This window comes from Dicentrarchus labrax, unplaced genomic scaffold, assembly GCF_905237075.1.
Source record: "Dicentrarchus labrax unplaced genomic scaffold, dlabrax2021, whole genome shotgun sequence".
Classification (NCBI taxonomy): Eukaryota; Metazoa; Chordata; class Actinopteri; family Moronidae; genus Dicentrarchus; species Dicentrarchus labrax.
In genome coordinates, this window is record NW_026136719.1 from 22,622,810 (window position 1) to 22,641,819 (window position 19,010).

General features: G+C 40.5%; 1 protein-coding gene across 2 annotated transcripts in view; it reads left to right on the forward strand.

Moving 5' to 3' along the window:
- Positions 1-19,010, forward strand: part of LOC127351888 (MAM domain-containing glycosylphosphatidylinositol anchor protein 1) — a 172,420-nt gene that overhangs the window by 36,988 nt on the left and 116,422 nt on the right. For both annotated transcript variants that reach the window (XM_051379864.1, XM_051379865.1), the window contains exon 3: positions 10,038-10,177. In XM_051379864.1, coding sequence (XP_051235824.1) covers positions 10,038-10,177 — 140 coding nt within the window. The remainder of the gene's footprint in view (positions 1-10,037; positions 10,178-19,010) is intronic.

Below are 19,010 nucleotides of genomic sequence, written 5' to 3' on the forward strand. Positions count from 1 at the left end.
CCCAGTCTGTAGTGGTCAGTACCTATCAAAAGTGGTCTAAGGAAGGAAAAGCGGTCAGACAGGGTCATGGGCGGCCAAGGCTCATTGATGTACGTCGGGAGTGAAAGCTGGCCCTGATCCAACAGACGAGCTACTGAAGCTCAAATTGCTGGAAAAGTTAATGCTGGTTCTGATAGAAATGTGTCAGAACACACAGTTCATCACAGTTTATTGGTATTAGGCTGTATAACATTATGACCACCAGTGTACCCAGGTGATCATAATGTTATAGCTGATCGATGTATGTACAAGTATGAAGTATTTTTTCAGAATACTGCTATTCTATACACCAAGTAGTCAATCAAATAATTGGAAAAACAACAATTGAAATACTTGTTAGTTGCAGCCGTAGAGTACACACATGAACTGTTAACACTATAGACTAATAGAACAACTATTAGTCTACTTTACAAATGCTCTCCTGAAAATGTATTCACTCTGAATTGACTCTTACGGGAAATGGTGGTGATCTACCAGCTAAACCAACATGCTGTTAACACACAGTGTTGGCCAGCGTTTATTCATCATCAAATCCAGTGTATTTAACACCCAAAGAAATTTCTATCTGATATTTTTTTTTACTTCTAAGGCCCTCTTGGTCAGGTGAAAATTAGCAGATACCAAAAACATAATTTTGGACAGTTGGATATGAACTTGTAAGTTGTGTTCATGAAACTCAGTATGGTTGTTAGCTGGTGTGAAATAAACTGTCTACCGATTTCTCTTCTCTTCCCTCCTGTTTCTTGGCCTGTCAATTTCAGCACAGTGTATATTGGACAGGCTTTGTGAATGGAGCACTGACAAAGAGAATGCCAGTCACACATTCCTCTTCATTTTCTCCTCTTCTCCGTCCTTCCTTCCCTCCCTCCTCTCGTTCCCTGCTCTCCTCTCGTCTCCCCCTCTGTTCGTCTGTGCCCAAGATCTAAGCGGTTTTCATCTCTTTGTCGGAACTCTCCCTCTCTCTCTCCTCTCTTTATCTTTTCATCCTGGGGAAGCTCAAGTGCGGCAAACACGCTCTCATGGAGGAGTACGAGTCATGTTTGACCGCGCTCTACAAACCCCAGATCACTTCACATCACTCCAGTCCTCACAACAGACGCAACCCCTAATCCCCCACCTCTGACTTGTTGTCTTTTCTCTTTCTGTCTACATTCCACAAAGCTACTGTCATTCACATATTAAATTTACCTGTTTATGTGGCCGGAGACTCATATGACCTCAGCCTCATTACGTTTGCTATAGTAAGCAGTATAAGTCTTTGCTGCTTTGCACTAGATTCAATCAAATTTCTTGAACAGACCTTTTGGTATCTCAAGAGCAAACACCAAAACAACAAAAAATTGCAAAAAAGCTATTTTTGGACCTTAAATTTGGATCAGGGTGAGCCACATCAGGGTGAGGAAAAGTACACTGAAAAAGTCTTATAAATAGACTATCTGACATTGATGTTAAAAGAAGCTCAGTTATGTCTAGAGAAACTGGCAGCACAAAGTGGAGATCTTTTGAATTGTTCTCCCTTTCCTCAAGGATTGCATGCTTTGTGGCTGCCAATAATCTATATTGAACAATATTTCAAAGAGAAGATTCACTGTCCTTGGATATGAAGCCTGCAGTGCCGCACTGAAACTGCTGCTCTTCTTCACCCTCCCCTCTGTCTCTCTCTCTCTGTCTCTCTGTCTCTCTCTCTTTTCCATTACAGTCCTTTTTTGTTTCTCCATCTCCTTGCCCTTCCAATCTACCCTCTGCTCTCCAATGATCCCCTTTTATTAGCTTCTGCTGTCATCTGACACTTTTGTTGATCGCACAATCTCTTTCTCCTCTTACAGTGATTGTGTGATTGTGGTGGAAAACACACAGTCAGTCACTGACAAACACAGGTACGCTAGGTATCACAGCATGTAGTGCACACTATCAAAGACACCCTGACATGCTGATTTCACAATCCTAGAAATACCTACCATTGGTGTGGATAAAATACATGAATCAAGGCTCTTGTTGACTTTTTCCGTATGTAGTCAGTACTGTTGCCTGTCAGATAACTGTTAACTGTCCAATCTGTGGTTATCCGCATAGGAAACCATGGCACACACATATAGTAAACAAAGCACAAGCAGACATGCTAACAAACAGTACAGATGCATGAGCACACGCATCTATGGAGATGAATCCATGCAACAAACAGTGACAAACCAAATATAAGCCAAAATTGGAGGAGAGAATAAACACATACTTAATTAATGGACATAAAGACATTCATTATTTAGTATCGTGAATATATATATATTTTTTCGCCTGTATCTGCTCTGTCAGTGCTTCTCCGTTAATGTTTCTTCTATTTGCACTCCGCATTAAGCTCCCCTCGGGGAAGTGATGATTGGTGTCCGTGTGTGTGTTTGGGTGTGTGAGTAATTAATTCACAGGCTACTGTTGGCTTATTTTCACCTCCACTTTAATCAATACCTTTCAGCGTGGTATGATCAGGTGATATCTCCGACCAGGCTGCTTCTTTTCTCTGTCTAGTATCAATTTTCGACAAACTAAAGAACCCCAGAGCTGCAGCATTTTATTTTGTTTCCATGTCTTAAGCATGCTTCTCAATCAAACCTTTTTTTTTGTTTGTTTTTGGTTTTTTGGCTTTTTATTGCCTTTATTGATAGTGACAGCCGAAGATAGACAGGAAAGGGGGGCAGAGAGAGAGGGGATGACATGCAGCAAAGGGCCACAAGTCGGATTCCAACCCGGGCCGCTGCAGCAACTCCGTACATGGGTCGCCAGCTCTACCAACTGAGCTAACTGGGCGACCTCAATCAAACCTTTTTTGCATAACAATTAGGAATTCTGCGTAAAACATGTTTAAAGATATAGTTTTGGGAAATATGCTTTTGTGCGGGGCGGGGCTAGGTGATCAGTCCATCCCTCACATAGATGCAACCCTTTGCTATAAGATAGCTGGAGCCAACTAGTCACCACAGTCCTGTAAACTGTGGCAGGTCTGTATATTGTGTATCTTTTCACATCAAAGCTTGGTATGGTAAATATGAAGTTTCAGTTAGCAACCAGTTAACTTAGCTTAGCACAATGTTTGGAAACAGGGACAAACAGCTACCCTGGCTATGTCCGACAGCCTACTTGCACCTTTAAAGCTCACTAATCAACACACACGTCATATGTCGTTTGTTTAGTCTGTACAAAAATGTAGTGTAAAAATGGCTGATGTAGTTTAAGGGAGAATTCTGTGCAGGATTATTTCTTGGCCAGGAGCAGTGATTATGAATCTGCATTCATTCCCTGACAACCTCAATGACAAGTCACTTTTTATATGGACTAATGTCAAACTATTGCATTAAAACAAAGATCGTTTGAGGTCAAAATTTCAATGTTGTTTATGACTATAGTATATTCAGTACATTTTGTTTGGTAAATACCTGAAATTAGTCGGTACAGTAAAGGGAACATTCAGTTCAATATCTTCTAAATGCTGTTTCAGATCTTTTTCAGATCCACCTTGCCAAGACTAAACAATGAACACATTCAATACTGAGAGTTTTGTTTTTGGATAAGAATATGCAAAGGTTGTGCATATCGGCACACGATATGAGATATTGGTTCTTTAACCCCAAAAAGTTTCCATTTTTCAAACTCTATAATAGCTAACAAAGAATTATAATCATATCATATTCTTTTTTTAACTTCTGAATATTTCTGAAGGAAAAATGGCAAAGGGTTGGTTATATTCAGATGTAGATGGCTGCAAGACCAGAATCAAATTAGAAGACGCAAGGCAGTCAAAAAAAAAAAAAAGACAGCTTGCCGGTGTTAATCGCAGGCTCAGTCTGGGTTTGGAAACTGAATTCAGCGCCAATTAAATTCATGTTTGTATGGCAGATCCAGCTCTGGTTTAAGGAAGGCTATATCCATCTAGTGGTACATTGTGAAGTGAAACATTTAGATCACTTTATAACAATACAATAGAAGAATTCATTGAAGGATTTGCTGAAAAAATAACTCCTACAGTTAAAAAATATATATCTGTCTATTCCTTCATTGTGTGTGCGTGTTTGTGTGGGAGTGTAATCAAGGAAACAGCAGTTTACAGTTGATTGAAAGCACCAAAGAGGTTATTGAAGGTTAGTCCTTTCATTTATAACAGCCATTTAACGGTTAGGTCAAAAGTTAAATCAATGTTCCAGACGCGTTTTGATATCTAGAGCTCCAATCGAGCCAAATGAAAAGGATGGGGTCATGACATCAACTATTTGATCTCTCTCCATCCTGTCTGCAAAGAAGAATCCTGATAAAAAATGCTGCTGTCATAAGGCTTTTTTGTGTGTGTTGGTTTATGTGTGTGTGTGTGTGTGTGTGTGTGTGTGTGTGTATGTATGTATGTATGTGTGTGTGTGTGTGTGTGTGTGTGTGTGTGTGTGTGTGTGTGTGTGTGTGTGTGTGTGTGTGAGATTAGTGGGGTTTTTTGGGTCGGATGAACACTTCCCTCCATTGCAGTTAATCGATAACGTCTGTGACTTTTCTCTCGGGTACCCACTCTCCACTACTCTTATCTCCTTCTCCCCCTTTCTTTCTTTTCCTTTCCTTTCCTTTCTACTTGTGATGGCAGGGGAAGGGCCAAAGCATCTAAATGGTCTCTTGTGAATGAAGTGAATTGAGACAGAGCTCATTGGCATGCATGAGAAGCTCCCATAAAGTAACTACGCATATCAATCATGCTCTGCGTGACTTCGTGTTCGACAGGATTCATGACCTTCTGTGGGATTCCTCCGGCAAGATACAGTATAAAGTACATAGACACACACACACAGTGACATTGACACATGTATGTACGTACGCTCACATTTCAATAGCGGACATGCACACGCGCATTCTCTCTATTTAAACCACAACCACACACATGCTGCTCAGCACTCTGTCAAACTGTCACTGCGGTTTGACACCAGCTCTCCTGTCTCATCATTAGTTTTAGTGAGAGATGTCCTGTCCCCTCAACAAAAACAAACATGGCAGGCGGTGACGAATCAATTAATCAGACAAGGCATTTGCCGATAGTTATGTTTCACTTACAACTAATGTGCATTGAATGTCTCAGAAAGTTTCCAATAATGCATGCAGCACTTTCAATCAGCATCCCCTGGAACAGTTTTGATCGATGAATCATCAGAGTCAGATAGATTGCTGTCAAAACAGCAGCTTTCTAAGACTGATGATCATCTTCCGCACTAACTGAATTGATGCACCTCTGAGTGTGACACAACACTGTGCCAATATTTGTGTTAATAACTTCTTACCATGTTTTCCTTCCTCTCTCTGCTACAGCCTTTGGCCTGATTTAGACAATTGATTGCTGTACCATTTTGTTGCCCTTTCAGGCTCTTGTGTTTTTGCTGTTGATACCACTTAAGAAACAAAAATGGATCACAACCCAAGTCACAGAGTTGTTGCAGTATCACAAAATTTCTTTAGAATGATGTTAAAACTCAAAGGTCCAGTGTGTAGGATTTAGAGGCATCTAGTGGTGTAGTTGCACATCGCAAAACATAACGATTCCCATATTCCCATATTCAGATTATTCACTAATGAAAACATACCTATGAATAATAAAGTCTATTTCTGCCAATAGATCCTCCAAAAATGTTTGACACTGGACCTTTCAGATATTCATTAGTTTCCTGACATGAAAGCCTACCAGAATTAAATTGAACTACATGATTATATGAAAATATCTTTCACTGAAAAAAATGTACAGCTCTCATTTGATTTTGATTCACACAATGTAAACAGATCTGCCTAGTGTTGAGAAAAAATTTCAGGTTTGATTAAAGAACTCTGCTTTACTATTTATAATTTAGACATGACAATCTTGCTATTTCAAACTAAGTTAATCATGAAGTGTGCAAACTAATCTGTGATGTACCTCTTGTGTTGCTAAGCAACAAAGCAGTAGATGCTGTGTATACATTAGTGATCATGCACACATGGTGTTGTGAGATGCAATTCCCCTATTTAACCAAAACCATAAAACCATATTTGCTTAAATATTTGCACAAGTTACAAGGAAGTTTGATGTCAGTCAGTTGGTTGGTTGGCTAGGTAGACTCAGTTGTTCAGTTGTTTTTTTGATAATGTTGTCTCTGGTTGTCTGTGGTGTGAAAAAGGGGATGACTGTAGTGCAACAGACTGAACCCTCTTGCTTTGTTTGCATCATTTCTTTGTTTTGTTTTGGACAGCATCGGGTTGTTGAGGAGCCTCAACCCATCCAACCTCTCTCTGGCCTAGCTGTCAGTCTCTCTTCTTTGGCCAACTACATTTGCCTACTTCGATTGTCTTTTTTTACCTTTCACCTTAACCTTCCCATTGATCTCTTTTCAGTTGCCTTATCAAATCCACATTACATTAATTGCTGTCACTGTCCCTACTTCCTGTTCTCAGTCTCATTCTTTCTGACTCTTTCTTCACCTCTACTTTTTGTCTCTGCGATACTTTTTTCTTTTCCCTCTGTTTATTGCACTCTCTCTTTCTTCCCTCTTTCTGCACCGTTCTGCTGTTTTTCTGTCTCCTTCCACCCTTTTCTTGCTCATCCTTTCTGCCTCTCCTGCATCTCTCTCTACTTCCTCTCTCTCTTGCCTTTATTTCCTTCTCTCTCTCTCAGCCTCCCTTTCTCTAGTCGATCAGACAGTTGAAACAGCCAAGCTGCCGGAGGCGAGAGCAGACAGAGGAGTCGCTCTGTCCGACCTCCCTCCCTCTCTAGAGAGGCAAACTAATGCCGACACGCCAATAAGCTGTAAGGAGACAATTATTCACCATTTATATCAGCTCTGTGTCTTTTTGCGTTAGCTCAGCACACCTCTGGTACCCTACTGTTACCCCACATAGTGTTTTTAATACTTGTATCCTTTCATGGGTTCCATTTTCATGGACTGATTACACCAGAGAATTTGTAGCCTAGAGGTTACAGTTTGCTTGTTACTAGAAGATCATTGGTCAAAAGTAAGCTAACTGAGAGTATCTGACAGAAGGGAGCATAAATAATACATGATCTTGCATCCCACAGCAACTGCTAACAGTGTGCCCTTCAGCAAGGCACTTAACCCCCAACTGGACCACTGTATCTGCTCAGTGTCCAGCATATAAAGACTGTAATTACACTGGGCGGTTCCCTTGTGTGAATGTGTGTAGATGTATGAATCTAAAGCTGAATGTTTGCTGAAAAGGAATAAACTTGCTCAGGCAACCAGTTTTGGTTAAATTACGGTTAAATATGAATTTTTTTGTTCAACTAAAACATCTCCCATTTCCTCATATCATGGAGAGTAACATTTCAAATCATCATTATCATTACATTATTTACAATATTTGAATGTGTTTTTGGGGTTTGTGCTCCTAAACTTTTACCACACAATTTTTTTCTTCAACTTTAAGTCAGAGAGAGACACTGAGGAAGACGAGGGATAGAGAAGGGCAACAAAGCAAGAAGCAGAGAACTTAACAAGCAGCCTGTTTAAATGTAGAGAGCTGCTGCAGGAGTTATAAAACTCACTGTGTATGTGTGTAACTATTTGCGTGCACCAGCATGCATGTTTTTTGCGATATGGATTTTAGAGTGTGTGTGTGTGTGTGTGTGTGTGTGTGTGTATATTTGCATGCGTTTGTTCATGTAAGAGAAGGTTGCAATGTTGGAGAAGAAATTGCTGTGGTATGCTAAAGAGGTCTTTGGAAGAATGACGCAAAGACTGAATGAATGAATGATTGACTGCTCTGTTGATGAGCTCTTCAAACACAAAAGTGCAGAACATTAAGTCTCATATTCATATATCTCTACACACTCAGATACACACAAACAGAAGGCGTATAAGCAGTAGGCATTGTGGGTATCATACCACAAACACTCTTGCTTTCTTTTTTCTTATCCAACACATCCACTTTCAGAAAATAAGAACAAAACAAATGATAGTGGAGGAGAAATATTGAGCAGACTGTTTTCAGTTGTCAGTTACAGTAAGGTGCAGATATGCTGTGGTATTTTTGGAAGATCTTCAAAATGCCCACTTTTATACGTCTTAGTTTTGATTTTATACTCAGGCAGCCTATTGTTGTAAGAGTACAGTTGTTTGTGCATTTACTTTACTGGCTCAGGAACACAGCCAGAAGATAATGGCACAGGTTTTAAATAGCCACATGTTTGCATCTGGGACTGAATCTGATCTGCATTTTTTTGTTTTCTTTACTGTTTCTTGAAAATTAAAAAAATATATCTTATCTAGTAAAGTGGAAATGCCACTAAAATGTATAAATGTAAGTTGACAGGCACACTCGCTTTGTCCCAGTACCTTAAGCCATTAACAACTCCAGCTTGTTCCATATAGGAGAACATGCAGCGACAGATTCAGAGGCTTCTTTTATTTTGAACTGGATTTCTGGCTGGAGATCGCGATCTGCGTTGTTATGTCTGATCGAGTTGAAGTTTAAGGTGAACAGGCCGCCCACTTCCTTCCTGTCTGTTCAATGATAACAGTTGTAGAGCGCAATGAAAATTTGTTCTCCCTGTGAATCGATGCTAATCACATCATTGTGCTCCCCCATCCCCCACACCTCTCTCTGGGGTTTCACACTCGTCTCTGGCCTTTTTCCTCCTCACCCGCTGTTTCTCTCACTCTGTCTGTGTCTCTCCCCTCCTCCCTCCTGTCTCCCCTCATCATAGGGGAGGTGAAGCCATCTGAGGCTACTTGCACGCAAGCCAGCCCTCCTTAAGGGTCAGCACTGTGCAGACTTAGATATTGTAGATGTCGTCACTGCTGAGATCTCCCATCACGCATCCATCATCCAGCATTTCTGCAGTTGCCAGCACAGCCTGTTGTTTATGCAGTGTTGTAAAGCAGACCTTAGTAAGGATCTATGGGCAATATGTTGATATCATTTTAATATCATGATTTTCATGAGGTTGTGACGAAACTTAAATATTGTCATACTGAGTCAAATGAGCAATACACTTTACTACCCAGTGATTCGTTCTTAGGTCTTTTAATGACAATCATCCCAGACAAAAGATGATAGTTACAAGAGAGATGTGAAATCTTTGGTTGTCGATCAAAAATGTTGGTCTTACATCACACTGTGAGACAATTCCACCATCCATGGAACATCTGCGACCAAAGATGAGCCGCATGAAAAGGACCAAAATCCTACAATGTGACTGTTGATACGACCTAAGCTTACTAAGCAACCAATCAGAATAAAACATGAAAAGACACACAGTACAATAGCAAGTTAGCCTAATGCGACCGCTGAAAAGCCATAATGACCTCAAACTCACTTTGCAAAACTGACAATTTGTTTCTCTCTCCACCAGCTCCTCCCCCTCCTTTTATAAGGTTTTTGATGTATTGTAGTGCCAGTGTTATGGCCGCTGTCAAAACATAAGAGAGGTGCAGATATATGATGCGAACTGATGACATGTCTCTGTCTTTCTTTCCATCTCAGCGCTAGAATTCACCAGGCATCCATCGCACCATCTGACATGCTTCAAAACAGATATCGTACAGCGCTTGCCACCAAGACTTCTTTAAATCCATCTTGTACTGTGTAATGTGCATTTCACTCGTAACACTCTATACTTCATAAGACAAAAGTACTGTCCCAGAGTGAAGAATCAGCTTTTTGACCTTCTAATGGAGACCAAAGTTTCAATTTTCCAATAAATGCTTGCATCTCTCATCAAACACTGACACACACAACACTCCACAGCATTTCTGTAAAAGCCTTTGTTCATGCAGATGCAGGAGTAATGTGATATATTTATTTGTCTGAGTCATCGATACTGGCGCTAGTATTACACATACACCCACAAGAGAATGACCTTTTTTCTGCTGCAGAGATGTTACTAAATCTGTGATGTGGTTTCTCTCCCTTTGTGTTTGTGTGTGTGTGTGTGTATGTCCGCATGGCTACATGTCTGTCTCTGCATGCGTGTGTGTCCATGCGTTCACTCACAGCTCCAGCCAACGCCCAAATCGTGCACTCAGGCGCAGCATGTAACGTCAAGGATGATAACATCAGTGAGAGAATCTACACCATCAAAGAAGGAGACACACTAGTGCTTCAGTGTATTGTGAAAGGACACCCACGGCCACAGGTGAGTTGTCAAAACACCTGCTGATGGACTGTTTTACATATTTGTTGATGCTGATCCTGTTATCCACTGACTTTCACTGAGTGAGCAGGGAGGTTTTGAGACTCAAGGACACTTGGCCAACACTGTTTCAAGTGGCTCTAAGCACAAGCTGTCAGCAATCCAACAGGCTACACTCTCTGTAATCACAGCACGGTACATAAACATGGCCACTGATGGATGGATGAATGAAGCCTTTCCAGTATTTGGTCAAGTTACACACACACATATTTATTGAAATCATTTATTCAGGCTGGTGTCATAAAGCCATCACCAAAGTTCGTTTTGGTCAATAAATAAGACTTCAGTGTGGTATACTGGTATACATACATAGAATCGAATAGATAATCAACGTCAAGATGGCTGGTTATTTTTTTCAATTTGGATATTAATATAGGCGATCAATCCACTACATCAGAGCTGTGCATTCATTTGAAAAAAGCCCCCATCCATCCTCCAGCCAATCAGGGTTGAGTACTCTCTGTGGCAATGGTGTAATCAATGAGATTCCACATTTGCAGACCTCTTCTACTGAAATCTTGATGGATTGTTAATATATTTCTCAGATTCAAGCTAGTATCTCTGTCTTCATTTTCCTGACACAAATATAGCAAAGCCCAAGGTCTTATCAGGCTGCTGATGTTGTTATAATGCATGAACACCTCCCTAAATTTGGAAAAATCTCACTTTGTTTACATGGTGTGACTGTTTTCACACAAGCATGTCGGGGAAAAACTGATCTGGCTGCAGGCGTCGGGACACATTCTATGATTAGTGTCACTTACAAAACATGCCCTGACCTGGCTTACATAGATTATGTGATACATCCATGAGCCATTAGTTATGTTTTTGGTGTCACTGTGGTTCTGTTTGTGCTGAGTCACACATGTCCTCCTTTATTTGCCTTTCAGTGGCACTAACTAAACCCATGCCCTGCATCAGTGTTCTTGGACTGACATTGATATCAGTTGACTCTTACCTGAGTTCTCTGTGTTGTTAGTGACACATTCACTATATTTGGTTTGACGTTATACAAATTGTTTTGATGAATAAGCGCAAGTGGCTGTGGATCTAGAGGATATGCTTGTGACTTAAAGGTCATTGCTTTAATTCCCCAATGCAGCTGGTGGCTAAATGTGCACTGCCTGTTGTGAACAGTTACTTAAAATGTACTTACAGTTTTAGTGCAGCTGCAGCTGCACCACTGGACCTTTAACATATCTCTTATCAACATATAGTACAAGACACAAGAAGGATTGTTTGTGTTAATGGAACAGCGTGTGGTATCTAGCGGTGAGGTTGCAGATTGCAACAGAATGAATACACCCTCATCCTCCCATTCCAAGTGTGTAGACCCCTCTCCCTCTGTAGATAAAAACAGCTTCTTATTTTTAGGTGATTATACACAGATGACAACATACCTAAGAATATTACATTCCATTTTGATCCTCCTAAATGTTACACACTGGACTTTTATGATAGATACAAACAGTAAGAAATGATTTATAGTCCACTTCAGTGTGCTGCAGAATTTCCGTCTGTCTTTTTTAGCTACACTGGAAATAAGTGAAGAAGAACAAATGCTATTATACAACAGCTCAGACTGGGTTGCACATGCTATGTCTGGAGTGCGGTCGATTAGTTGGTCAAAAAAGAGCACAGACATTCTTTTTTCAAAACATATTGTATAAATGAGAGAATTTAAGCACACACAACTGAAGATACAATATGTGTATATGCACGCAAACACACACATAAATGCACAAGCAATCAGACATACATTCAAAGAAGCACACACACGCACATGCACACACACACACACACACACACACACACACACACACACACACACACAGGGCAGTAGACTCAGCCAACACTGGACACATCTGGTTTCCTGGGTTGAACTCCAGCAACACATTTTGGACCAGGGTCTCCTTCTGTGTGTGTTTGTGTGTGTGTGTGTGTGTGTGTGTGTATGTGTGTGTGTGTGTGTGTGTGTGTGTGTGTGTGTGTGTGTGTGTGTGTGTGTGTGTGAGCATCAAGAGCTAGATATAAAATGAACTGAGGTGACTGCGGAAGGATTGTGTGTTTTGTGTGTATTTGTGTGTATCTGTGTGGGAGTGCATGAGGTGAGAAAAGCTGTGTTCCTCACGGGTGCATGTCCACTGGCATCACATCAACATGAATAAAACAGTACCCGTGTCTAGGCCTTGTTTTCCTCTGTTTGTGTTTATGCGTGTGCTGACTCGTGTGTGTGTTTGTGTGTGTTTGTGTGTGTGTGTGTGTGTGTAAGAGAAAGCTTGCTTGTGTGACTCTGCGGATGCAAACTAATCATTTGTGCATGGCTGGAATATCTAATTACACACCGACCTGTTGACCTAACCTGCCTGTACTGACTGTGGCTGTCATTTCTCTCTCATTTGATCCATCCATCTTTCTTTTTCACTCTCTCACTCACTCACTCACTCACTCTCTCACACACACACACACACACACACACACACACACACACACACACACACACACACACACACACACACACACAGACGTACACCACATTTGCATGCTGTGTGCCCTAAAACAAATACAGACCAACTTTTAATAAAACTTATATTTTCACCAGCGCTAGAATAATAATGATTATAAAAAGCATACTCTGAAAAACACAGACTACACAAGTTCATTCCCCTGGAGCAGTTCAAAGATGTAGGAAATTGCGTCAGTGATTGCTTGTTCTCTGGGTCGGAGGTGGGAGTGTATTTTGAATAATGATCACATTGGTCACATTGTCAGAATGTGAAATGTATACAGTGTGTGCACAAGCAAGACTTACACTGCCTCTGGCGAAGAGACATTGGTTGAGCGAGTGCGTCTGTGCCTGCATTCACATATTTGCGCATGTACTATATGTCTGGGAGAAAATGATTATGTAGACACAGTAACAAACAAAGGCAGACAGAGAAAAAGAAACAGATTATAGACTAAGACAGAGAGTTGCAGCAGTGAAAACATTTCAGTAACTTAATTTCCAAGAACAGGAAAACTGAGGTTGATAAGTTGAACATATCTTGATTAAATCATCAGCATATCATCTTGAAAATCAAACCATACCAGTCTAAAATAGTGTGGTATCTAGTTTGATCGAATTTGAAGAAAACAGAGATCAACTGAATTATTTTTTACTGTGAAAGGGTACCATTCAACATGACAATCTTGTATGGGGTTTTTCTAATAAATCCCCACTCATCACTTCTCCAGGCTTAAACAAAACAAATTGTATGTACTGTGCACATGAAAGAAAACCAAAGAATCCTGCACATTGTCCATTTTCATTGTATTTTAACTCACTTTATAAACACAACATTCTGGTCCTTGCAGGTTTCTATGCACGTGTCATTAAGACTCACAGGAGGGTGTGCAAGAGCATTCATACACTATAACCTGGATGCGTTCTTGACCTTGGAATTAGTATGATTGACAAAATAATCCAACACAAGGTCCACTTAGTTGTTCGCTGAGCCTTCAACCACACCTCCAGGTCTTTGTCAGCAAATGAGACTGGCTCAGTTGCCATCTGACAAGAAGTCATTATACCATGATGTTCGATTACAGCAGAGACAATTTAATTTGCTGATGAAATTGAGATGCGGTAGAAAACTTTTTAAAACAATTTATTCTTTAAAAGTAGACCTTGAAGGTAAACTTGTTCCATTTTTTTCATATAACCTATGTCACTGAATAACTCATTAGCCATTGGTGACTTTGACTGCTGTAATAAAGCAAACACATTGAACAAATAATCACCATGGTAACTGAAAAAAAACAAAAAAAAAAACTGGCGTACAAAAGATTATTTCTGATAATACACTTTCTTTGTAGGAAGTCACAACAATTAAATAGCCCACGGTTGTTTATCTTACACCCACAGTGCTTCAAATATGAGACCTAATCAGGGTTGACCACCCTGGAAATCATTCCTGCCATTAAGCATCTACAGTAATTGACCCATGTCAGCACATATGTAAATATAGATTCAAACAAACAGCTGTAATACTTAAGGTTAATGTTTGATTTGATTAAACAACAGGATGAAACAGTATCAGGACAATAACAGAGAAACTGAACGATGAAATATTATGGCGGGACCAGAGGAATGAAGAAAGATACAGTGATAAAGAGACAAGAGAAAAAATTGTGCTGCTTTGTGATAAAGAAGAACAGAATAATTCAGAGTCAAGATAACCATGTCCTCACATCTGTGTGTGAGTATGTACGATTATCTCACACAACACACGTATGTATTAGCATTATGAAAGAGAACTGTTGAGATTGTATGTGTTAGAAGCTCTTGCGTGCTCACAATGAGGATTTGACTGCCTGACCTTTGTCACATGTCGCCTTCTATCTATTTCCCATATGCTGTTGTCACCCTCCGCTGAGTGGTTAAATTTGAAAAGACACAAACCGTCAAAATCTGACAAAAATGAGTAAACAAAAATAAGCCACAATAACTATAGATGTCAGATAAGCATTTGTCCTCCTAGTATAGAATAGAATAAAGTAGAAGTGAATAGAAGTGAACAGTCAGCGTGCTGACCTCTGTCCCAGTGTGTTCTGCTGGAGAAGCACACTGCAGCATTCTGCAGTTGGTCCCTTTGGGCTTACAGAGTTTCCACTGCGCTCCATTGGCTGTATTGATAACCTGATCCCTGTCACCCCAGCTCTCCTTCATCCATCCTTACGGCTTTCCATACCTAGTCTTCTTTACCCACATGGACTGTTCTGTCTTTGGCACAAAAGAAGCTCAGGGGGGCCTTTGGGATGAAAATCATCTGTGACATTGACCTAGAGGAACTAACAGCAGTTCATGCCTGAAAAGCATATATTCATCACTCAAAATAAGGTAGATGGTGCTTGTTTTGTCAAATTATACATTGACTCATGCCTTGATTTACATCAAGTGCATTCAAGCTGCAGTGTTGCAGAGGTTCTTTAAATTTTTGTTTCATCAAATCAGCAGTGATCTCCAATATGGCCAATATGTTGTGTACATGAAAACTGTCATTCTAAAGTACTATGTAGCCGACCCAAGGAAATGTTGGGAAAAGAGTTATACTCAAAGCAGAGGAATATCTCAATAAACTGCAGTCAAAACATAATAAAATGCTGTGGTGTTCTGGTTTCATAGTAGCAATGATGGTGTAAGAGTAGTTCTCATCTTATTTTAGAACAAGACTGCTTGATCTTTGGAGTATTCGCAGATTCACCTCACAAAGAAGAAAAAGAACTACAGTCTACCAAAGTGAACCATGTCTTCTTTTTATCCCCCATCCTCTCTGAGAAGTTTGTATTGGCCTGCAGGTTTCTGCAGACACACAAGATGTTCAAGTCTTCTGGCTGCTTTGTTATTATTTATGGATGTACTCCAGTTTAGAGTGAATGTCCTCATAATGCTCTTTGTATTCACCCTTCAGAGAAACAATACGCTTACAAATTTGTGCCGACAACATTTTAATACATTTGTTGATAAACGCACCCACTGCTGAGCGGACCACACTGAGTCTTTAAAAACATTAGAGCTTCATCTTTTATTAATCAGATAAGCTGTTTCATAGCAGTTCAGAATCTTTTATCTGTCTCTGCTTTCTGGCTTTGGGAGAGAGCTCGTGTCCCACATTTTGATGGGTCTATTTAAGATCATAGGAATATGATGTATGAGTTCTGATTTTTATTTTGCATTTCCAGTCTTGATGTATTTCCGGGAAAGACTTTTATTCTGTGTATTACCTTTTAATGCGAGGACCATTTTGCTCCCAAATCCTTGTGTTCTCGGACTGAGATGATGTAGACTTTCTCTTCCACTTTTTCTCTCTTTCGCTCTCTCCTCATCTCTCTCGGAAGAAGGAGGATCCAATTTAGCCTTGTGAGGCAAGCCCAATAAATAGCTGCTTTACTGAGAATGAGTCTGATTGAGGATTTATCCAATCCTTTATCAAGACTGATTGTTTACCTTTGCCTGAGCTTGATTGGATTGAAAAGGGAGCTCTCGCCCTGATCCATACAGAGGAGAGAGAAATCTAATCATTTCTCTCTGTCGGTCCTTCTTTTGTCTATGTCTTTCTTTCCTCCTCTTTTTGTTGCAGCCTTTTTCCCACATATTGTCTCTTTCTCTGCCTCCCTCTCTTCGTCTTTCTCACTCGTCCAATGCTTCACCACAAATCTCTTCACATCTTTGTTCTCCCTGCACTTCTTTCATCCTTGTCTTATTTCTATCCTCCGAACTGATCTTTTTCTCCACATTCCTTTCCCTGTCTAGCTCTCCTTTTTTTTCATGCCTCTCCTCTTTCTCTGTTTCTTATAGGCTTCCTTTCACCTCTATCTTCTCTACACTTCAGACCAACTGCAACAAGCCATACATCAAGTCAAAAACAGTTAGCTCACCCGTAGGAGGAACTTGGTTTGGGAAAAGTCAATTTTGTGTGCATGTTTTTGCAGAAAGTAACAAAACAGCTGCTTCAAACTCAGTTTTTTTTTCTCTTTTTTGTGACCATTGTCCATTGACTATTGTCTGAGGTCATGTTTCGAAGCATTACAGTTTCAAGAAGTAGGCAACAGGGCGAGGCAATGATATGCAATGATTTCCTTATACTATCCTCCTGTCAAGCACATTGATTATTTCTCAGACTATTTTAATACTCTTCAAAGAAAGACCGAAAGAAAGACACAGGATAAACCCTTAGTGTTAGAGGTCACCTAGAAGGTGCTTGTAGCATCGCTCAAGTTAACTCCAGGGACAGCGGGGCTTTTAGTTAACAAAGCACTGTAGTCTCGCTCACAAAGCTTTTCTTGTTACGCATACACACGCACACACACACACAGACACACACACACACACACACACACACACACACACACACACACACTTACATGGCTTCTTCAAGAACACAATAGGAGAGTAAATGGTTTTTCTGAAAGTGATTCCTACCTCCTTATTATTTATTCATGGGTCTGCTGGTCATTGCAACCTTGAGACCGGTGTGTGTGTGTGTGTGTGTGTGTGTGTGTGTGTGTGTGTGTGTGTGTGTGTGAGATGAATTCTATAAGAGAGGAAAAGGTGGAGAGAGCCATAGAAGAGAAAAGTGGAGAGGCAGAGAAAAGAAAGTGAGGAGGAGGGAGGGAGATGGGGGCTGTGGTCTGGAATATGGGTTTGGATTTCCGTCCTTGAGGGGTGAGTGGAAGGCGATCGATAGTGAGGCTGAAAGCAAGGCTGATCAGGTGGCATCACGAGGCTGCACAGGCACTCAGCGGGAACACAACCTAGACGCAAACAAGGTCACTGCCTGACCCCCAACTGGACGGAATGACAGAAAGGAGTGGAAGAAGAGAGTAGAAAAAGAAGATCAAGATGGGTAGAAAAAGGTTAAAGAGGAGGAGGGATCACTAGACAGGAGGGAAGCAAAGGTTGAAGTTGCCTGCTATAACTATTTTATCATCTCCCTGGTCTTCTCTTAGAAAAATCAAACATGGCAGCAAAATGAGAAAAGAACCGTAGGGAGGATGATAATAGATTAAAGATATGATAAAGTAGATGAGACAGGGATATATTGTGATGGAGTAAAACAAGAAGAGCATGCAGCATCTGTAGACATGAAAATCTGTAACATTTACATATATCAGAAAGAGAGAGAAGGGAAAGGAAGGGGGAGAGACTGGCAACCTTTAACTCTCTTTGATGATACAACTCCTTTTTAAACCTCAAGAAGAAAGAGCTCCCACCCACCTTAAATAAAACCACAAGATGTTACACCTTCAACCATATGCTTGAGTATATGAAATGCTTGTATATGAGAAGCACAGATGTAAACAAGAACAGAAGCCACGGAACAAATAAAAGACACGGAAAGAGAGAAAAGTGAGAAAAGAAGTAGCGGTCATGAGTATCGGTCTGTGCAGAGGACATGCTGACCACCAGTAAAAGAAACAGTCAGGACATGAGGATGAGCTGGAAAGTTGTGTTCATTGTGAACTGAATTTATGCTTCTAATAGAAGAGGAGATAGAACATCTGCTACAGTACATATCTTTGGGCAATGCTGCATCTTGTGTACTGCACACACTCATTCAGTGAAGGTCATTCTGTTATGAAGCTATATGCAGCCACTTTTATATAAGTAGACAAAGCGCAGACAGAGATAAAACCGTTGCCACTTTGTGGTGGCTTAAAGTAGGCAGAATTGCTGCTGCACCTCTGATTTCATGAGGAAGTGTTTAGATAAATTCAGTAAGCTAATCAACCTTTTCACTGCAATCACTTATCCAACACTTGATGAAGGCAACTCTAAATGTCTACATATCACTTTACCTCACACTTTAGTTCAAACAGAAACTAGAAACACAACAGGGCCTAAGATGTGTCTGTGAGAGTGTGCATGAGTGAGTCTTTGCATCTGTGTTCTTACTTGAGACAGTGAGAGAGAGGAGATCAAAGACAAAATCAAATTAGATCTCGAAGCAAAAACAAAACAACCACTCCCCCCAAAAAGACAACAACATAATATTGCTGGTGATGAGGCTGGAGGTACAGCTGTGTACTGGACTTCTCTATACCTTGTCTGTATGTTTGAGTGTCTCTGGAGCGTCTGCTGCCGTGGTAACGCACTGTACTTTGCCGACAAGCCCATCTCTGAGGCTAAAAAATAATAATGATGATGTTTAAATGTCTGTGCGTCGGCGCTCACAAAGTTGAAATGAGGGAAAAAAGTCAACTCTCTATATTGAAAAGTGGCTAGACAGAGATA